Source organism: Diorhabda sublineata, chromosome 2 (assembly GCF_026230105.1).
Source record: "Diorhabda sublineata isolate icDioSubl1.1 chromosome 2, icDioSubl1.1, whole genome shotgun sequence".
NCBI lineage: Eukaryota > Metazoa > Arthropoda > Insecta > Coleoptera > Chrysomelidae > Diorhabda > Diorhabda sublineata.
This window is the reverse complement of record NC_079475.1, coordinates 27,915,676-27,940,224: the sequence shown is the minus strand read 5'-3', so window position 1 is coordinate 27,940,224 and position 24,549 is coordinate 27,915,676. Positions and strand designations below refer to the sequence as shown.

General features: G+C 30.8%; 1 protein-coding gene across 1 annotated transcript in view; it reads left to right on the top strand.

Annotated features, from left to right (window-relative positions):
• The window catches only part of LOC130452998 (E3 ubiquitin-protein ligase CBL-B), a 162,280-nt gene that overhangs the window by 104,081 nt on the left and 33,650 nt on the right, over nucleotides 1–24,549 (top strand). Inside the window, exons 2-3 of the mRNA XM_056792566.1 lie at nucleotides 1,416–1,562; nucleotides 18,295–18,564. Of these exons, the coding sequence (XP_056648544.1) occupies nucleotides 1,416–1,562; nucleotides 18,295–18,564 (417 nt within the window). The remainder of the gene's footprint in view (nucleotides 1–1,415; nucleotides 1,563–18,294; nucleotides 18,565–24,549) is intronic.

Genomic DNA, 24,549 nt, shown 5'->3' with positions numbered 1-24,549 from the left:
TAAAATTGAAAAATATGTAAAAATAAAAAATTAAAAAAATGGTTTAGTATAGAATACGATTGAATCCATTCAACTGATATAAAATATAAAGGTCGTTGGACAAATTAGACTCAAAATCTTTATATCCTCTTCGGAGTCCATCGTCCCATATATGTAGTATATGGTCTTCTGGATCGTCAATCTCTTCATGTTGAGGTAGTTAGTGCGAAAGTTTTCCTTGTAGTTAGCACAAATTAACGAGTACTTAATCTCGATCTTTTGACATCCACATCCACTTGCACATCCCTTGTTATCTTTGCAGGAAATTTTAGAGAGAAGTCACTGGATCAAGACGAAATTTTGAAGTATGCCAGCCCAATAGAACGGATCCAACTGATGTCCCAACCACAGTTGTACTAGTTTTACTTGTAGGTTTTCAAGCAATGTTGGCCGTCTGCTTCCTATGTTGGTGGTAGAGATTTCAGGTTGAATTTAGACTTCACAAGAGCTTTGAGAGAATGGTCAAATCGCAATTTATCCAAAGTATCTCTTCCCCTACCGCCATAGAGTGTTGTTAAAAATTGAAGGCTACAATCGGCAATAGCTTTATGTTGAGTGTCAGCTTCACCACCTTCTTCTTACCATGCTTGAAGAGTGCAGATGTGTCACGTCCACTTATGGCGTGGTATTTGTTACCGAGAGCTTTTAAAAATGTTCCTATCGAAAAACCAATTGAAACAAGTCTAACAATTAACGAATATGATAAACTCTTGCTTTACTTACCAGTGCGCCTTAAAGGGACAAAGGGAAAGGTTGGTCGAGAAAATTTTGGTTTCATTCTACGTATAATTTATTCCTCTTCAACTTTTACAATAACCACTTTATTGATAAAAGAGTTTTTTAGGTGTTTTTGTCAAAAATCTGGAATTAAAACAATTTTTCGAAAATGTGGAAAACTGTTCCAACTTTGATGTGCAGTAGTATGGGAAGGGTGGTCAGAAAATGGGCCCCGGTGTAATTCAATGCAGAATTGAATGCTCTGAGTTTTTATTGTTTTCGATATTGCAAGTCCTTTAAGTGGTATTCCGTAAAACCACAAAAATACCCCTTTTGGGGTTACATTTTAGCTCTTACCACTTTAGCTCAACACCGACGAGGGGAGGATAGTCATATTAGGGTAGAAATGAAGCCAATGAAATAATGAAACCTTTTGTACCAATTATTTCCGATTCCTCTAATTCTTATGTTTAACGGTACTGGTGGAATTTTAATATCATATCTTCTTGCAAGTGTGTAAAATATGAAATGTATCAATACATTTTAATTTTAAAAATATGATAAAATAATAATTTTATCGTGAGCACAATCAAACATATATATTAAATTATGAAATACTTTTTTGAAATATTTTAATTTAAATTTATATTTTGTTTCAGCACGTTGGTACCATGGAAATTATTTAGACAGGAACTGAATAATGTACATCCAATCAGCTCAGGATTAGAAGCAATGGCACTCAAATCAACAATAGATCTTACTTGTAATGATTACATATCAAATTTTGAATTTGACGTATTTACAAGGTAAGTACTATTCAAAGAGAAACGTTCTGAATAAATCGGTCTAATAAAATATTGTAAAGAATATTTTTGACAAAAATTTTCGTCAACTTTTTACTTCTTAGAGCTTTTTATATGTTTTTCGTGATAATTTGTCTTCATTTTATTATTTATACTCGTATATATAAAAATTTAATGTAACATTTTTATATTCACGATGTAATGAACCATTGATTAATATAATTATAAAAATTGTAAGTGTTAAGTCATATTTTGATAAAGACCGAAGTAGGTCGAAACGTCAATTTTTTCGTGTTATTTTAAATTATAACGAGAAATTCTAAAATTTTAATTTCTACGGATTTATTCTACATTTTCAATGGAAACAAAGGAAAGTTCGACTAATTGCCGTTTCTTTGACTTGAGGTTTGTCTCTTTCATTGAGAGAACAATCGTGCAATCAGAAATATAATTTTTTTTATGAGAATTGAACTATTCATAGTTTAAGCAAATTTATGTGTTGTGATAGGCTCGCCATGTGTTGATTGAAGGTGAAGGGCTTCCAATCCGTGGAAACGAAATAAAACCATATTTTCAAAATATATATACAAAATATAATGTACCTTCCTCAATCGAATATTATAGTTATAAAGTTTATTATTCATTAACGACATGTTTCTCACGAGACGTGTCTTTTAATTGGCTCGAATCACACGTTTTTGATTAATCGTGGCTTACAATTACCCTTGATAGTTTTTAATCACTGCACGATCCAATTATTTTCTCGCAATTTTCCAAGCTCATATTGAAAATCAGATATTTCATATCTCCTTGCCTACGTTATACCCACATATAATTAATAGTTTTTATGTGTACGTTTACAGTATTTTAGAGTGTGCCATGCCCAGTTTAAACGAATACAGTTTAATAATTTTAAATGTGTACAAACAAAAACTATTTTTTTTATGTGTGCGAGTAAATCAGATTAAAATAGTTCATTATAATTTTCTAATACTTTTCTTCACCAGAATTTCGTCTCAATTAAGAGAATAGAACAAAAACGTTTTTTTTTATAAGATATGTCGTAGATTTTACACATTCTTAATTAGATACATTTATTACTCGACAATAGTAGCTGTGCCCTTGGATATGCGCTAACCAAAAAGATATAGAACCTGAGTTAAGACAGAAAACTATTTTATGGCTTTTTGCAAAAGCAATACCGTATAAATCTGAGGATTTGGATACAATTTTCAATTGTTATAAGTAGATGAATTTTTCCATGTATTTCAAAAACTTCAATATTTTACTAATTTTTGTATATGTTATTACAAAAAAATATACCAATTCTAATTTTTAGATTTGTCACATTTATTTGAAATTTTGACAGATAACATCAGAAACATAGCGAAAACTAATAATAAATTTACCTTTGCCAGAATGTTTTGTAACCCCGGCAAAGTCACCCTTCCGTCAAACCACCCTCGTATGAAGATGGCCCAAGAAGCGTTACAGGCTCATATTCCGCTTTGATATTTGACACAAGTGGGTACTTTCATTTGAAATCTAAGATAAAGAGTGAAAATAATGATATGATCGTCATGTTTTTTCAGACAGTCACGAATTTATTGCTTATGGATAGGTACCAAATATAAATAGATTAATTTTTTTGCTGCAATTTGGTTTATATTACGTAAATTTGTTTTCAAATCGTTAATCATAGTCATAGTAAATTATTCAATTTAATACAGGGTGTTTTGAAATAGCACTCCAATCTCTCGGGAAATGATTCTATAGGTAAATATAAGGAAAACATTTGGTATAACATAACTTCCAAAAACGCTTTGTATGCGAGTTATAGTGAGCGATAGATTTCGCCTGGATTCCTGATCCACCAATAATAGGAAGCCATATTGAATGTCTCGGCTATGAAATTGTCATGCAAAATGCAAATTTGTTTGGTCCATACGTATCTTGACCTGAAAAATTGAATGAAATATCTGTGATAGTTTTTACGTTAACTGACGTAAAATACAAAAAACTCAACTCCAAAATACACTTTATCTACTTTTGGAGTAAAATAACTTGTGTACAATCTCAATAAAAAGTGAATGATCTTTATTTTACTGAATGAAAATCAAAAGAAAAATGAGCAAATTGTGTAAGTTATCTTACATTTAACGATGTTGATCTATGTTATAGATCTGAAACCTATTTTATTCAATATTCTCACCAGATCTGGTTTACAGTTACTTTTTCCTGGTTCCTAGCATTGAACTTGCACTTACAGGTGAAAAATTTAATCGACGAGGATTTTATCGGATACGTAAACGCCTATTTTGAGAAGAAAGATGACAGCTATTTTTGAGAGGGTTAGGAAGGTTAGAGCATTACTAATGGTATAGATTCAAAAGTTGTCGAAAATGATTATGGAAAAAAGGGCTTGTTTCTTTGTTAGGTCGGAAACTTACCTCATTTGTTTAAAATTATCTCATGTCTATTTATCGGTGGATGTCTGATTTTTGGAAAGTTGGTTACTTTGCTTTTTAACAGGAATTATTTGAAGACACTATTAATCTAAAATCGTCGCAGTGCCTTCGGGCAGTTTACAAAAACTTTTTCTCAACTACTTGCTTAAAAACATAATTTTGTATATTACCAATATATTTCTACGCTGTTTTGTATATGGAAGATAAACAGGTGCATCATCTTTTTTAAAAAAAATACTGAATTCTGCATTCTTACCTTTTTATATTTTCTATATAAAAATGTTTTAGTTAGTTTTTTGTTGATTCCAAAGTAAAAACGAGTTCTCATTTTGTATTTTAGCACAGTGAGTAGTATTATGGGCAACGATAAAAATTTATTCTTAGCGAATTTTCAGTATAAATTACCTCGATCTAATTTACAAACTAACTCCAACTTTCTAAGGGCAACTAAGACCACAATTTTCTCATAATCCACAACATAATAGAAGAAAATATAAGGGGTACATAATACAACACAACAATTATTAGTCTGATCTTTGTTTATTTGGTCTTTTCAAGTTAATATAAGAGGTCCAAGGCATAACCTAGAGATGACGGTAGTTTTTTGAAAAATTAGAAAGTACACAATATATACAGCATATGTTTCAAGTTTGAAGAAGCCACGTTGCTTAGTATTTGTTTGGCAGCCATCAATAGTGATCGTTTTCAGTTAATTTGTGCACATGGAAAAATTGGTCGTCGTTATTTGATACTATACTTTCATTTCAAAGGCCTTACTCCAACCAATATAAAAGCTGAACTAGATTCTCCTTCGGGTGAGACTGCTCTTTCGTTAGCAACAGTAAAATATTGGGTATCGGAGTTTAAACAAGGCCGTAAGACCTGCGAAGTCCAGCATCACAGTGGTCGATCAAATGAGGTGACGACTCCAGAAATATTGAAGAATATCCACAAAGTGCGAGCTTGCAGACATAGTAGGCATTTCAAAAAGTGCGGTATATAGCATATCACCTGAAAATTTGGACATGAGAAAGCTGTGCGTACGATGGGTGCCGCGTTTGCTCACAATGGATGAAACGGATGTTCATCACTTCATATCTTAAACAAAAGAATAATCAAAACATTGGACTGAAAAGGGCTCCAAAAAGGGCAAAGATCGTTTTATCTGCAGGCAAGGTCATGGCGTTGGTTTTTTAAGTTGCTCGTGGGATAATTTTCATTGACTACCTTGAAAAGGGAAGAGTATTGTGCAAATTAATTGCAACGTTTGAGCAAAGAAATTAAGCAAAAACGTCCGCATTTGACTAAGAAGAAAGTGTTGTTTCTTCAAGACAATGCGCCAGCTCACATATCCGTTATTTCAATGGCCAAAATTAATGAATTAAATTTGAATTGATACCTCATGCACTCTATTCTCCAGGCTTAGTCCCTTGGGATTATTTTGTGTTCCCAAAATTGAAAAAATTGCTCGGTTGTCAAAGATTTTCCAACAATGTCCGCAGTTAATGGCTATTTTGAGGAGCTTGATTATTCTTATTATAAAAAGGGTATCGAACTAATTGAACATCGCTGGTAAAAGTATGTGGAGTTAAAAGGAGATAATGTTGAAAAATAAATGTATTTTTATCCAAAATTCACTTTGTTTCTTCGTTATGACAAAAAGGCCTAACAACTTTCAAAATAAACCATTTATTTCTGTGACACAATAATTTTATTGTGATGTGCTGCACTATTCTATAAAGTTTTGTTAAGAACTAAGTTGGTTAAAGTGTTTGTATATAGCAACTTTCTGTCGTAATCACGATCAACCAATTGTTGATGCAGTACTATATGATATGGATGAAATCTAAAAGAAATATAATGTCCTATTGAATATCTTTCCGGAATGATAAATAAATTATTATGTTAACATATAACTATGCCCACATATAATATTATCCGGATATATTTTGTTTAAGAAACATATCTTTTTACATCATAATTTACCTGTGTTCTGTAAAAATACGTTGAACGGTGGTTCTGCTTATTCCCAAGTCTCTACTTATTGCTCTAATACTTAAATGCGGGTTAAATTACATATATGCCAAAACATTTATTGTGTTTTCCTCTGAACGACCTCTGCTGCGTCTTCTAAATACAGGAAGATTTACATTTCCAGTCGTTCTTAAACGGTGTATGAGTCGACGAAAAACTCTGGTACCGGGATGACGTCTTTGGGGATATTGTATGGTATATACCTTAGCCGCACCAGTTGCATTTCTCATATAACTTTTAAGTAAATTTTATATCGAATTTAATGCACACAAATTGCAATGACCACGTAAATGAACAAATTACTAGGTTTATTAGTTTGACACAAAACATATCTTTTTGTTTTGTTTTTTACATGGCCTACTGTACTATAAACGGTTCCCGAGATATGACCGAGAGCCATTCTTATTAGGACACCCGGTACTGTTATATCAACCACAAAATGTTTACCTGAGGTTTTTGTGTCAATCAATATTCGTGAGTTAATGTTGCATAATGGAAATGCATCGTCATACAGTGCACAGCAAAATTTTAACGTAAAAATCAACCCTATCCGGCCGATTTGGACATGTGTGGTTCCTGGTGATATTCTTCAGCATTAAGAACATTCACTTGGTAGCAATATTTTGTAAGCATTTAAAAGATAACTGGCTACAAGCTGTACATTCGTGGAAGCGTCGTTTAAAGAGCATAGATGTAGGTGGTGATTAGTTTGAACATAAATGAAATCATTTTCCTTGAAAGACTAGTTTTCTTATATTCCAAAATATATAGCTATGTATATATATCTCAAATGCTTTTGTGGTATTTATATCATTTCAAATGCAATCGTTTTTCACCATTTCATTATTCAGGCAGCAATATACATAAGGCCACACATTCGAGGAATTCATTCTCCGTTATTAATTATTCATAGTTTTATAAACAGATGCGGCACAGAGAAACATATTTACATATATATGCACATGACACAATACGAATTGTTGTATGCCTCACTTGGCAGCTTCTTTTTATTTTATCATATTATCTGATATTGACTTAAAGGGCGTGTCAACGAACTTAAAGTGAGTCTCAAGTACTTTTGAGTTGATTGTATTCGATCATACGCGTCAAACATATTTGCGGACTAGAATGCCTTGACCATTTTACACTTTGAAAGCAAATATTATTATCAATATTCTATTATCATATTTATGTGTCATGTCATATTTTATGTACAGCGTTTCCAAACATCAATAGATTTAAAATATTTATACCGTTCTGCCAATTTTGTTGCACCGAAGTAAATTTTTTATATTGAAGGGTATTGTTAACAGAAATTTTTGTGGTTGACTATAGAATGATTATTCATATATTTAATGGATTGCGAAAGAAATGTAGTGTTACACATATCCCAGGAATATGATTGAGGGTGTCTTGTCATACACAAAATAAGTAGAATGCTTTCCAAAACCAGATTTTTTGTTGTACAAGACATAAACGCGAAAATATTATTGTTTATCGCTTCAGTGTTGTTCCCAATATGTATGATCATTAGAAAAATGAAAATCGTAAACAGTGGAAGAAACAAATTATTCAATCATTTTAAAAATTAACTGAAATATCTAAATCAAAAGTTATCACGTAATATAATAAAAAGGAAGTGGTATAGAATACGGAAAATTAAAAATAATGAAAAATGTAGAGTTATCGCGTATTATAATAAAAAGAAAGTGGTATAGAACAGGGAAAATCAAAAATAATGAATAATGTAGACATATGTGACAGGACGAAAAATTTGTAATATTTGTATAAAAAATATGAAAATAATTCCAAAAAATTTCACCGATACATTATAAAGGTGTCCTTGACTCTATTGAATATAAGATCTTAATTTTTAAATTCGTAAAATAAAATTATCATTTGACATTCTGAAACTCTTTTTCTAAAACTAATAGTTTCGTCAAAATAATTGAAATACAATAATATGATTCCTATTATTTATTAAATAAAAAGTGTTGTTTTCGCGATAGGTTCTGAATATTTTGTGATTTTAGAAGAGGCAATTAAACGCGTTTGCATTTATCGAAGTTCCTCTATTGAATTCTATATTTGTGTGTCAAACAGAATATAAATTATTATTAATGCATCTAAATATTCTTGATTTCTGGTCTCTTTTGTTTTAAAATACTCTTTTTTTTGATAATTTTTAAAAGAAAGATAAATTTTGACGTTTCGACTTTTCTTTAAGTCTTTATCAAAATATGATATTGACACTGACAATTTGCTTATTTATATTGATCTATATATCACCTTCATCATGAATATCAAAATAAGGATAAAATCAACTTAGAACTTTGTTCCAATAAGAAAAATTAATTTTTCCTAGGTTTCCACATTTCAAATATATAGCAGTAATCAATTAAATTATTTGTAGTTTTATTAGAATTTACAAAATAGAACTATAAATTTTACTTAATATATTTAGATCTTTTTTATCATTTATAGCTTTTTCGTTCTAATGAATGTGAACCATTTCTAAAAATTCCCTCTTTCGTGTATTAGATTCCGTTTCAAGAATTTTTGAATCTTTATAATTGAATTTATGTTATTTTGATATTTCATTGTTCTTTAAAGCAGTTCTATTTTTTTATCGTACTGATTGCCTCTTAGTCTATTTTTTAAATACTGAGATGTTTGCCCTATGTAGACAGCGTCACTATTAGTACAAGACACTTGATATATAATATTACTTCTTTTGTTTTTTGGTGTTTTAGATTTAAATTTAGTGAAATATTTGGATAATGTATTATGTCCTCTATGACTTATACTAATATCCATGTTTATTGAAATAATTCGATAATTGTTGGGAAAGTCCTTGTACATATGATAACGAAAAATGTTTTATACTTACTATCACTGATCTTTTTTATGACATAGGATGACACGAATTGTAGTTTTAATATCTTGAGGACTAAGTTGTTTTCGTATACCATTCTGTTCATATATTATCTAACGAAATAAATACATATTCATTAGGAATTTTGATACTTTTAATTTTTTCTTTGAAATCCCATGTGTTTTTGATATAGTATTTAAACAAGACTCTACGAATTCTTATCAAAAACAAAATAATGATCTAATAATTATGACGCTGTCTACATAGGGCTCAGTATTTAGAAAATAGACTAAGAGGTCATCAGTACAATAAAAAAATAAAACTACATTAACGAACAAATTCTTGGAACCGAAAATAATACACAAAAATGAGAAATTTTAAAAATGGTTCACATTCATAAGAGCGGAAAAACTATAAATGATAAAAAAGATCTAAATATATTAAGTAAAATTTATAACTCTATTTTGTAAATTATAATATACAAAGTTCTAAGTTTATTTCATCCTTATTTTGATATTCATGATAAAGGTGATCTATAGATCAATATAAATAAGCAAATTGTCAGTGTCAATATCATATTTTGATAAAGGCTTAAAGAAAAGTCGAAACCTCAAAATTCATTTTTCTTTTAAACACTATCAAAAATAAACTAATTTTAAAACAGAAGAGACCTAAAATCAAGAACATTAAGATGCACTAATATATCAAAATGTCTAAGAAATAAGAAATTGAAGAAATTAAATTATTATTATTATCACCTTGTCCTAGTTTCATTTTCAAAAACAAAAAAATACGATTTCTAATCAATGTTGGAACTGCAAAATAGAGAATAAATTTGAAAGTCAGATTTACTCACCAGCGTTAGATATGATATCTCGCAATGGTATAGATCAAGAAGCCATCATGATTCCATATAAACAACCTGTTTTGAGATGTTTACATCTTTAATTATATTTTTACATTGATACCATTCAATATTAATATCCTTCTGGAAAAGATATGTTCATATTTTCTCTTTTGCTCTTGTTATATCAAATAAAACTAAATTTAACAAATTCGTATCTTTCTATAATTATTGTATGTTTAATGTATCGAACCAACTGTTTTTAGTTTTAATCCGATTTCAACTGGCACTGGATAAACTATTATTTGGTAAAATCAAGTGCAACTCGTTCAACATCTAAGAAACGGGTCACTAGATACTTTTGTAGCGCATTTATAGTACCTGCTTAGAATACACTACGCACTGTTTCAAAAAGAATCAATAATGATAATGGACAATCCATTCGACATTCAATAATATAATTTCTAAGGCAAATGCAGTTATATAGAGAAGAAAAGTGTCCTATTGTTTACCTCGTATGATACCTTCCGTTTCAATCCAATTTTAAATTCATGTAATAAAGAAACTTATGATGTGGACAAAGTAAAAAATCGTACTTAGTTTTAATTCAATCTGCTATTATACTTGAATACAATAGACTCTTATTCGTCCACACAAATCGACTCTCTGCAAATTCCTTGTCTTATGCATCTGTACGTAATTCATTTATAGTATTTGCAAATGTGCAACTATAATGAATTAATAACATTTTTTCATTTTTACTCAATATAAATACCATAAAGCACACACCAACAATGTCTTCAACATAATGTGCAAAAAGGAGAAAGTGTTTGATAAGGCAGGTAGATGTGTCTTTTTTCTTCATAAAAAGTAGCCGAAATGACCAATACCCAACTAACTCAATATCGAAAAATATAACAAGGTATATAAGATCATAAAACTCTAATTATATTAGTTGCTAAATTCTTTGTAGAATGTAGAATTGAATATCTTCTTGCGTAATACATTTATTAAAGGAATTATAATAATAAATGGATTAAAGTCTTTAAACGCAAGGCACGGAAAAGATATTACAACAATTTATAACAGTGTAGTTTCGCTTACCCTAATAAGGAATAATAATAATTTACCGGTTTTTAGATGACTAGTTAAATAAATTCAATAAATCAGAATAACATAAATGGTAAAAAGTACAAGGCTGGTGAATATATTTTACTTTTAGAATAGTGAGTAGGTCAATGATAAATAATCAATTTTCTAGTTATTTCACAAAAAATTCAAAAATCTGTGTTTGCGTCAATCATTTCGCAAAATCAAGTTTAAAAATGAAATTAAGTTCATTATGGATACCTGACCTTTTAGTAAATTACGGAATTCGTTCTATAAAAAAATTCATAGGTACCAACAAAATAAAAAATAGCATACCAAAACTACGGAAAAAACAAACTTTTCCCTATTCATACCTCTTCTGGTTTTTTATTGTTATGACATATGTTTGCGAGATTATATTTTCTAATACAAGTTTTAATAGAATATTTAGTTTTACACTAAAAAATACACTTGATAAAATTCAAAATGATTTACAGAATGATTTGATTCATTTTATTGTATGTAATGTATGATGGAGCTTATGCTAAATTCTTTAAATATCGTGAAATATTTTAAGAAAAAAATTGAAAAATAACCAGATTGTCAAATGTCCGTCGTTTATATGATTTCGGAAGTAGTGAAACGACCAATTATAATATCTATCGAACTTCTATAAAATTAAAAAAATGTACATTTAATTTCCAAATTATCTATACAAAATTTATATTTATATATTATTAAGATGGTAGCTTACTGATGGTAAGCAATTAACAATCAAAATATATCCCAATTTTTAATAAATCGACAGTTTATCAACCTTGAAATATTGAAAAAGCTGTGCATTTGTGAAGTATTGTGAAATTCTGGTTGGTTGACTACTGAAAAACTATACAGAAATGGAATAGAACGACAAATAAATACTCTACTTTAATATTTTGAAGATACTACATTTACATGCTTACTTCTACAAATAGATAGTTCAAGAACTCTTATAAACGATATACCGGGGAGAATTGTCATTAAAAGTTTCGAAAATACCCGTACTTTTTTCTAATTTTTTAAAACACGTTGAAACGTTTATTACGTTACCAACTTGATTATTAAAGTAATTCTTTATAAGGAACATTAGAGAATTCAATGCTTAATCAGTAAAATGATCGAAAAAGGAAGATAATACTTCAACAAATAGTCCATTCAATCAGAATAAAAATTGGATGACATATAAGTTCTCGGTGGATGACGCGATTTTTATGGAAATTTGGAATTATATATACTTAACACTCTATATTCGACGTGTGTACTGAAATCTTTATCTTTTATTTTTAGGCCATGAAAACAACCCCTCAAACTCATAAATACGAAAACTATACGAACTGATGTTTTTTTATACTAAAACCATACTGGAATATGAAATAATTCTTACATTGTGGATCATGGATTCCATTGTTTTGAACATATTTAAACCTATAAAAACCACAACAAACACAAATTTTTTTCTTATTTCAAACATTCCAAAACAACCCCTTGTAACAAGATATTGAAAAAGTTACGGATACCAATACATGATGCTCTAATAAATTTCAATAGCTACAATTCCTTATAATTCAATATTTTATAACTATACTTTTTAAAAATTTCCAATATTAATTTTAGCTATATAAACAGAAGATAGAAATTTTTCACTTTCCAATGCATGTCCTTTCTGGAAACAAATTAATCCGAGGGGACTAAATCTGGCGAATAGGCTGCATGTGATAACAATTTAAACTTCAATTCATTAATTTTGGCAATTGCATTAATGGATGTATGAGCTGGTGCCGTTTTTGCTTGATTTCTTTCGACGTCATCACCTTGCTTGCAGGTGGAACGGTCTTTGTCTTCTTTGGAGACGGTTCTCCCTTTTCAGTCCATTGTTTTGATTGTTCTTTTGTTTTGGGTGTGAAGTGATAGACCCACGTTTCATCTAAGGTTATGAAACGGTGCAAAAAGTCGGCTTTATTTCTGTGAAACACTGGATGGAAATATCTTCACGACGTTGTTTTTGTTCCATTGTGATCAAATGCGGCACCTACCTTGCCGACAGCTTTCTTATGTCAAATTTTGAGTTGACATGCTATGTACCGCACTTTTTGAAATGCCTACCATGTCTGCAAGCTCGCACTTTGTGGATTTTCTTCAACATTTCCGGAGTCATCATCTCATTTGGTCGACCACTGCGATGCTGGTCTTAGCAGGTCGTACGGCATTGTTTAAACTCCGCTACCCAATAATCTACTGTTCATAACGCTATAGAGCAGTCTCATCTGGAGTAGACTCTAGTTTAACTTTTATATTGGTTGTGCTAATGCCTTTGCAATAAAAGTATTACATAACGATGATCAATTTTTTCCATGTTCACAAATTCACTAAAATCGTTCACTATTGGTGGCTGTAAACGAATACTAAACAACGTGGCGTCTTCAAACTTAAAACATATGCAGTATACATTGTGTACTTTCTAATACAGTGGTATTTTTCAAGCAATTACCGCCATCTCTATGTTAGGCCGGGTACTTCTCTTATATCATTGAAAGACTAGCCGGATTACTTTAGAATTGAAGGCAACTGATTACTTATCGTTTTTTCACATTTTTTTGAACAAATGCATAACGAACGTTATATATATTTTTATAAATAAACATTTTGGATGTGGATGAATATTACCATTGACACCTCTGAAAATTCATTAAATGAATTTATAGATCACATACCACATCAATTTACACTCTGTTTTAATCACTATCCTTAATTGACAAAATTCATATTTTCAATTACTTGAAATAGTTGAAATCAAAAATTTATATTCAAATTATTCACAGTTATATTGAAAACCTTCTATTTACTGAACTACTACTAGATTTAATTATTAATTAGCAAAAATACTAATGTTCTTCATGAAACGTTCTGTAACATTCTATCACCACAATAAATTGTCATGGTGTTTACTAATCTTTCAAATATGAAACAGCAAGTCTTATTAACATTTAAATTTAATCAAGGCCTATCAAATTATCAATTTATAGTCAACCCACAGTAAATGAATTAGAAATTCTCTATCTGGTATACCACATGCATTTCTGATAATGAACTGAATGTTTACAATAGATCACAAATATTCAGAGAATTTTCAATTAAGACTTCTTCTGTCCTTGTTCTTATACATCAGTCTCTTCGTACCGCAATGATTCCTCGAAAACAGTTGAATTGATAAATATATAATTGATAAAAAACGATAAAAATACTTTATTCTGCTCAAATATTTTTTCTACCAGAGTAATTTCTGTTTAAAATTAATTTGCAATGCCGCTTGGCACATGCAGTACAGCTGGGTTCACTTGCAGAACCGAGCAGCACCAAGACAGCAGAGACAAATTCTATATTTTATTTATTTGGTGTTTTTTCTTTGGTTGATTTTTCATGACTGAATAAATACCTATTTCCCAGAAATAATTATTTATTATATAGATTTATATACGGCGATGCCGGGAGATGTTTAAACATATAAAAAAGCAGAATGCTACGATCTATATTAATTTCCTTCCCTTGAGATTGATTCCTGGTATTAACTTGGAACAACCTTATATATTATTAGGGGATCTTTAGTTGAAAGAGAAGTCATATCTTCAAGTAAAGTAGGATAAATCTGAAGTCATGTATCATAGATATGTCTAAAAAATATCAAAAAATCCAATTGGTGTGATAATTCCATATTTGAGAATATTTTACAAACACATCGCTTTGTCTCCACAAATCGTTGACAATATACAAGTACAGTTTCTGCCTGCATGCTTCAAAATAAAAAAGTTTTATGCCCAAATGACAATTGTTATACAGTTTAGAGAGTTAGTCGAAGAAAATGATAACGTATTTGAAGCATATTATGAGGTTAGGGAGAAATTTAAACCATGTGTTAATTCTATTAGGCCTATGTCGTGTCAAGATAATGTCATACGATGCACATAGATCGTTTTTCAGGATTTAGGCAGCCAAAATTATTTTATGTGATATTTATATTATATATATTTATATAGTTACATAAAAAGAATTCTGTGTTTCGAATAACTTATCGAAATTATTTGCTGGTGCACGGTGGTTAGGCACACCTACTTGTGATTTTTTAGCAAAAAATATTTTATTCAAGATCGTAGTTGATTTCAAAGTGTTTTTTAATATTATATTGAAAATACATATGACATACTCACGGCTTTCCCCAAGGAGGGACAGCTGTCTACGTTTTAGTAATACTTTCAGGTATGTATTATTAAATAAAACAAAGTTTATTTTGTTCTAATAAGTAAGTAAATATATTATATTATTGAAAGGATCTTTACATTCGTTATACAATATTAAAGTTACATAAGCTAAATAGATAATCACTAAAAATAATCAATCATACATTGGAGACTTATTCATCTTCATTTAAATTTTCGCCACTTTCATCAATTTCCATTGGTCGGGTTGGCTCAGCCGGAATTAATAGCTGCATTGTCTCAGGCAAAAATAATTTTGAAGCGGTTTTTTTGGTATTTCTAATGGAACTAATAAATGGGTCGGATGTTAATAGTAACCTATGAAAAATATCTAAGTTGCATCCTTCCCTCGAAAACTTGCGAGCAAAGTTTAGGCGATAAGACCTAAAATGTTTATTGCGGGCCTCAGCAGCTTCTTCCGAAAGTTGCCCTATCGGCAACAACGAATTTTCTATTATTGAAGCTCCATGAATTAGGACCTTATGCATCGTTGGAGTCATAGGATGCCAGCCATATAACTCAATATATAGTTTCGCAGTTACCATGGCGTATTTATCATATTTTGCTACGTCAATCTTATGGCCGCTTGATATGGCTTCTAATATCACTTTTAATCAAATAATCAAGTCATAACTTATCCCAGTGATTTCTGCAGCCAATTCAGGGTTCTCGTAGAATCTTCTGCTGGTATTTCCTTTTGGCCTTCAATAATAATTCATAATGTGTATAGAATCTTTTGTTCGTTGCTCGAATAATTCCGTACTGTCTTCTGGTCAAATCGGCTTCAACAAACATTGTCAGTGCTTGCAGAGGAGTGAGGGGCTCTATTTCTTTAGACTTTGTATGTCTGTTTTTACAATCACTGGCAGACGCAGATAAATTTGTAATGTCTTTTAAAACAGTAGACGCGTTTCTTTTTCCTTCTGTTTGTAAAATTACTTGTGCCGCGTGAACAATTACTTCTTCGTCGTAAGATGCGCGGACTCCTCGCTAGATTCGGTAAAATATTTGGTAGGCCGTCCTGGCCTTTGATGCGTGTCTACGGGGATCTCAAATGTTCCTTCCAATCAAGAATTATTGGCCGCCAAAAAGTTTTCAAGTATTCTATGCGCCCGAGACCACCTCTTTATCAAACCACATTTAAAATACGAAAAGTTCTATTTTATCACATTTTTATGTTCTCCTGTGTCCCCATAACACACGAGTAAATAATTTTCTAAATATTTAATTTTTTCATTTATCGATCATGAATGTTGCTCGTTCATTTTATCGAAGAGGTATTTACGAGTCAACATTTTCACCCCTGAGCAGCCAGGTGAACTTATAACAATAAAAAAATAATATTAACACAAAAACATAAAATCTGATTTTTTCCTATTTTTGTCAAAAAAATTTCAAACTCGTTTATTTTTAAAACTAGCAAAAACTAGCAGCTAATTTTAAGCAGTTTTCTTTATAAGACTTTATACTATATAAAGAAATCAAAAATGTAACTCGGAAAGGTGCGGAAGTAAAGTTTTTTTCGATTAAAATTGAAAAATAAAGAAAAAACATTTCTAAAAAAGGGTATTATTGACGGCTCATTAAGTCATTTATTGACAATATATTTAATACAATTTCATATTAATTTAATAAAGGCTTACCTGTATTATTGGTATCCATCACTTAAACAAGCAAATATGACACGACACATAAAATATTCACCGAAGAAAATGATAAATGAAAAGGGCGTCAAGAACTTTCACGTGCAGTCTAGGGATGTGGGTGGGGTTGGCTATTGTTCGTCAGGTAGTCTACTATTCCAGGAAAAAAATTGTTTGTCATAAGTCGATTATTGGAATTTCGACTTATGGCCGCCTAATTCCTAGAAATCCTAATCCTAATTCCAGATATTGCCATCATAACCTTTAACATTTTTAATGGTAAACTTACTCAGAACGTATTATCATACGAGTGCTATTTGAGTTGTTTATAGATATTCATCTTGGAAATGGAAATAAATCGCGAAAATTTTTGTGCCATGATTTTCTATGACTTTCGACGTGGATTACACCAACAGCAGAGTGCCGATCAACTCGCTTCAACTTTTGAGGATAAAGCTTCGCTGGTTTTCCAACTTCAATTGTGGTCGCACTTCGCTACCAGATGAAATTCGTTTGAGGTCGTCCAAAATCGGTTTTGCGAGAAAACATCGATGCTGTGCGTAAACTAATTTGCAAGATTAAGGCATACTTGGGTATTAGTTCCATTCGCATACATTCAATATTTCATGAACATTTGGCTGTAAAAAAGATTTGTTCGCCTTGGATACTGCTCAAAAAAAGCTAATGTTTATTGGGGCAAAGAAATACTGAAAAAATTATGTGGAGCTTGAAAGAGGTCTTTAAGATCGAGACAGAAGACGAATCATGAATTTATGTATATGAACCCGAAACTAAAAAACAATCGACTATATGGATCTTTCAAGATGAGCCATATCCAAGTGACACACGAAGCAAATGGTTGCCTGCTTTTTCGGGATAAATGGACATATCACTATCCTTCTGAATGATACACCATCAGCGAAATCCATCACAGAATAAAACGCATGCAAAAGTGTATTGATCTTAATAGAGAATATTTTGAAAAACAATAGAGCCATTTCCAATTATAAATATTTGATTTTTTTTCGATCTCCAAACTTAAGTAGCAATCCTCCTATACCTTGTCGAAAAATAATATTATAAGTCCAATATGTTTTTTTTGTGTTCATTCTATCCCATCAAATATTAAGTATTTCAAAACTAATAGATTAATACTACAGTTTTATTAAACGTCCTATATATCTTATATAATTTTTTATATACTTTTGGTTGCTAACTACCTTATATCTAATGAGTTTTTTAGTAGCCCTATCCGCGTTGCTTCCAACAGCACCTCTACGAAGCCAAAAAAGTCCTGTTAAATTTCTTCATTTTAGATTATAAATTTGTTCTCGATTCTTATATTAGTTAGAACATCACATGGATTTATTTAATTCAAATTTGAAATGTTGGTAAACACATTTTAATAATTTCCCTTTTCAAAAAGAAGAGCAATCTCAATTATCAAAACATTTTAAAGATTTTATCATTAAGCTATCTAAATTATTTTTTAGGTTATTTCAACCTTGGGGAACGTTATTGAGAAATTGGCAAATCCTAGCCGTAACTCATCCCGGTTACGTGGCGTTTCTAACCTACGATGAAGTGAAAGCCCGATTGCAGAGGTACATCAACAAGGCGGGTAGCTATGTATTCAGATTGTCGTGTACTAGATTAGGACAATGGGCAATTGGTTATGTAACACTAGACGGAGAAATCTTACAAACAATACCTCAAAATAAAAGTCTGATTCAGGCTCTGTTGGATGGCTATCGGGAAGGATTGTAAGTATTTCATCTATCTGCATCTCTTTTGTTTTCAAAGTAGCATATTTTCTCTCTTTATATATATCTAAAGAAACTTTGAAGAAACAATTTTACACTGCTAGAACTTCTACACGTAGATTGATAGTTTAGCGAAACTATATTTATTGCAATTTAAAATACACAAGATTTATATTACATAAATTTCGGTATATGGGTCATTTTGAAAAATATTAAAAAATATTATTGAAAAAAATAATAAGTGTGTTAACCCTTTAACGCTGAGAACTGTTTTTTAAATATTTTCTGGAATGATTTCGAAAATAATACGTCCAATTAATATAAATTTGGTTTATTTGCAAATAAAAAACCCCTCGAGGTATTATTTTTCAAAAAAAAAATGCTGGGTCCATATTATCCCCTTAGGCGCTTACAGGGTAATATTTAAAATTAAACAAAATCACTCTTTTCTATTTATAGTGATTCTTTAAAACATTGTACACATTAGCCCACTTCTCATTTAGAGCATATCGTTCTTCCCTTGCTGCTGCATTTTTCGCCCGCACATCTTCGGCGCTTTTCATCAGGAACTGAAACCACAAAGTGATTCAATTTATCAAACCGTATGTCATTAATTATTCGGCTATCACAGCTCGGTGCTTTTGGTTTTGTACCTTGATTTATTGCAGGGCTCTTATACTTAGTGAGATAAATCTAAAAGAAGCAAAGATAATTGTAAGAAAAGACAAAGCTCATAGTAGGTCTTTATTCACCAGAAGAATACTTATTCGATGCTCTAGCTGACTAATTTCTTTGTCGGCTTTTCTCTCTAATAACCATTCATTTTGTATTGCTGCATTCGCTAGATATGTAAATATTGGCCTGTACCACTTTTTGGATCTAATACCTATTCGATAGCTGAAAAAAAATATAGGACCAATATAAAACATATATCGATGAGAAACCTTACCACGAAATATTGTTGTCCATTTGTTTTCTCAGTGCGGGAAAACCTTTCAACGGTTTTTATAGGTGCTACACCAAATTGTGAACTAGCTGTGGTAACAGATTTATTATCCAACCAACGGATCCCCAAGTTGTTCTCCAAAGCTGAAGAAAAATTTCCTCGCTTTTGTTTTTCGATAACATTTTTTGAAGTAAGAGGACAATCTTTAGGGAATCGGTTGTCTCTTATAGTGCCCCCGTAGCCATTAACTTTTAGCGTACGTAGTAGATTAGTGGATGTGAACAAATGATCAAAAAAAGTTATATCGAAGCATTCACTTCACTCGCAGTTCTTCAATCCTTTGCAAAAGTGAGGCTGAATATTTACCAAATAAAGACTCATATTCTAAATTAGCCCTAGGATTACGTCCTAGTTAAATTTCGAAATTAATCAGGCGCATTGAGGCTCCAAACCTTGTAAAGATTTTGTTTAGGCACAAAACGAGTTTAAAACTTGTTTTATAAATAGTCTGTAACAGGACGAAGCTTCTACATTTTGTCTTTTAACTCTATGTTATTGTTATCTGCAAAATGTATAAAAATATGAGTTGGTGGCATCGGCCACCAACTCATATTTTATATCGGGAAAGTTTTCCTAGTAGCTTCTTTTATAGGACAATTGATTATATCCGCTAAAAATAAGTATTCCTAAAAATACTCTTAGCTTTTCAATAGTAATTAGGGGATCAAGGAAATTTTTCAAAAGAGCGTAATTTCGCGTCTGTTCCAGAATTTCTTCTAATAACTCATCAGTAAAAAACAATTCTACACAACTTAAGTGAATATAAGTAGAGTAATGCCCCTCAGGAAAATTGTATTTCGAAGATTCAATGTCGCCTGTAACTGAATAATTATTTGCCTCCGGCTTTATGGATAATAGAAGTGGAACCCTTTCCTGTTCTTCTTAGATAAACTAAAATATCTAACTAACTAACTAAATATCTTGCTGAATCGCTCCTAGCCTTTTACTATTAGATAAAACAATTTCCGCGCCACTTGAAAGTTGCCTCGCTCTTAGGTTAGGTTAACTGTCCACATTTCCCGCCTCGTCCTCATCGCCTGAGTTCTCATCTGTTAAAACATGACTTTCAGAAGGTTCTATTTATATCTCATTTATGTCATTTTCATCTTCTGATTCAGCGTTGGCAATATCTAGAGCCTCCTTTAGGATGTTACTGATATTGAGGTTAGCGATTACAGTTTCAATAACTTTGATATGTTTGGTATATTATGTAGATTTTGCAAAATTCATTCCTTTTACTATACATTTATAAATATATACATCAAGTTTTGTTTGATACATCAAAATGATCTTCACATAAATAATTTGTGGAATTAGTTGATAAAGTAAGAGCATCTTGCCTCCTTGTCATTTTTAATCATTTTCTTCGTATTTCTTTATTGTTTGGAACGTATATGAATCATTTGTATGGCGTTTTTATCGTTGTTCTTTCAGATTGGGGCACTATACAGTATTTATAATACGAAGAATTAATTATTTATTAAAAAACACAATTGACTGTCATAAACAAACATAGCTGTTTCGCGAGGTTTGACGTCATTCAAGACGCCATGACAGTCTTGACCTTTTTCACGGTCAATTTCAAGTTCCTTTCTAAAAACTTAAAATACTAACGTAAAAAACCTATTTTTCCTAAGATAATAATTATATTTTTGGGGTGAAATAGAAAGTAAGCTATAGTTTTAAACTAATTCCCAAATCTTGTCAAATAGCCTATTATACTCGCTAACACTTAATTATTACAATAAATTGATAATAGTAAATTCTGATGATGTAAATGTAGGAGAAATCCAGCAATGAATTACAGTAGATTAAATCTATGAATTCAAGTATAGAAATAGAACAAACGATTTTAATTGTACATCATGACACCATATCAGTTATAAACAATGTTTTAATAATTTGAATTGCGTAGGTTTGTAAGCGGAATCACTACCGTATAGTTACATCCGTTTGACGTGTAATTCGATTAAATTGATAATTCATTACCTCACTTTCAACACTAGATAAAAAATAAATATTCGGCCTGAAATTCCATGTAATTTTAAAAAAAACTTGTTGAATAAAGTAAAAACAGCACCTATATCTGGAAGATATTTTGTATGTGACTCTAAATCTCATTGCTTGGTCTCCAATGTACAGGGTGTCAAACATAAGGTCACCCATATACTTTGGTCCAAACCTGGAAGAGTTATCAAAAAAATTTAATCACAATAGTTCTTTTGTATTTAAAGGAATTTTTATATTATCGACTTTTGTATTATACAGGGTGTCCCAATTCTTCAGTATCGACAACTTTGGAATTTTAAATGGAACACCCTATATTTTATTTTGTTTTTAATTTAGTGGCATGAACAAAGATATTTTTTATAAGACGGACCTATTTAATTTCCGCTTGGCTTAGGAAATATTACATGTTTAAACACCAAAACTTAGGTTTATCGAGCCTAGAATCATACTGGGTGACTTTTATTGCTATATGAGTTTCGAATTTTGATTTTTACTTAATGATATGGTGTTTGTGTGTGCTGTGAAAGAAGGATCTTGAACAACACGATAACATTATTATATATTATATACAGGGCAGAGAAATCTGAAAAATAGGTCAATGGCTTGGATCTTCAGTCTTACCACAAGTCGCTTTTGATTAGCGAGTTGATAGGCACTAAAAGTCTGTGTTAGTGCACATTCGCCTTATTTACTACATTTATCACCGTGCGACTTCTGACACTTTTCTAATATGAAAAATTTGTTAGGAAGCGTTTTGACACTATTCCTGAAATTGAGTAAGTCAGAATGAAGGAGAAAGATTCGGAAAGTAGCTTTTTAAAAATGCTTCCAACCATGGTTTTGATGTTGACATAAGTGTATTGCTACGAAAGGCAGTTTAATTGAAATATATGAAATACCGAACTAAAAAAATCACCATATTTTTTCATCACAAGACGTAACAGTAAGAAAATTGTCACATAATTCCTAGTTACTAACATTTTTCTCGTCATAACCTTCCTTGATATCTGAAAAACATTTATATAATTTTATTAATAACATTATTAGTTCACAATTCATAAAACAATAACAATGATATACTTATCATCCAAAAATTTTAAATAGGACAGGATTTGAATGATATGAATCATATGAAAGGAAGTTTTTTATTGTTATCTAATCAGCTGGAAAATTAAATGTGTCTGAACGTATCTGCCGTCTATCTTTAACGTTTATTTTAATTGTTATCTGACATTTTTATACTATGCCATATTAAGAAAATGAATGAATGAATGTCATCAACAATATTTTTATTGTCGTTCATACATTTGCCCCAAAGAACTACATACATTCAAATTTTAACCACTATACAAAACAGACTGTCAGATGATGATAGCTCTATATTATTTTTAAAGATGCAACCGCATTTTTATATGATAAAAATATGTGTCTTTGATAAGTGGAGTCCATAAAAAATCATTGGGTTTCTATTCGGACTTTAAGGCAGATTTATCAATTCGATGTTTTGTATGTCCAAATATGTACTCGCTTATTTCGTGCGATGCGCGTAGGCTTGCCTTGTAGTAAATCAAATTTATTCTTCGTTTTGGATTGGTTTTACTGAAAACCAAGTATTTTAATTATATTCCAATTATGGTTAAAAATGGAACTTGAAAGATGAACTAATGTTTTCAGGGTCATCGTTTATGGAAATGCGAAATAATTAGGGAGAGAACAAAGTTTTTTCATTTTTTTAAAATATAAGAAAACTTCACAGAAAAAGTTATTACACATTTTTTCATACAAGACTTATTTTTCAGGGAAAATGTGAGACTCTCTTTTCCACGCAAAGTACTGTATGTAGATCATTTCAAAAACATATCTTTGCGCTATAAAAATTATTTACTTTTACTATTGAACTTTTCGAAAAAAAAAACGATATACTAATATAAAGCCGAATACTTAATAATTAAATAAAATTAATAAGAAAATCCTTTTGGCCAGACGGCGACAAACGCAAACTTATTTTTTTCTGTCCAAAGTTAGAGTGTTTTCGACTGAAAATTTCAAAAAAATTTATTAGATCAAAATAATTCAAATATTTGGATGCACCAAAATGAGCCAAATTTTCAATAACGCCCGGAAATTAAAAAAAAATGAATAAAATAACATTTTACAGATAAAATACGTGATAAACATACTTCCTTTCCTTTGGGTTACTAAAAAAATAGTATGATGAAACCCATTGGAAAAAGATGAGAATATAATAAAAATGAAAAGAAAAATAATTTACGAAGGGGAGGGGGGTAAGTTTTTAAGGGTAGAAAACGGTTTATCTCTATCCCCCAAAAAATCATATGACTAAGTTACAGGTAATGAAAAGTTCTACAACTTTTCGTATTTACAATTTTCACATAACCTCAAAAATGTATGTATGTGAAGAATTCAAAAAACCAAGCCCATACGCTAATTTGTAAGAACTTACTTTTTTATGTTCAAACATACCTTAATTTATTTGATTTGAAATATCTATTTTTTCATCTTCTTTTAACCTAATATCGAAAATGTACCCTAATTTTCAATCCAGAAATCTCCCGTCAAAATATCATTTGTTTTTAAAAGGTCGGTGAGCTTTTTGCTCACTAAAATCTCTGCTCTCTGATTGTGTGCATGCATTTTCTCATAAATGGCAAGGAAACTCGCATCGAGAGATTTCATTTAATCATGTACAATTTTCAGATATTTTTATAAAATTTTGCACTTTAATTACACGAAAAACATGAGATTCCGTGTTACATTTATTAACATCAGTAAAGTTTCATTCATTTCCGAGCTTCGGAGAAGTCCTCTTTTCTCGTAGAAAAACCCAGTCCCCGATTTGGAACGACCGACCATTGATCCTTATATAACAACGGCATTTCAAGCCATCACACTCAATTCTTATATTATTACGGACGACTTCTGCAGAAACGAGGCAGAATGGAAGTCTG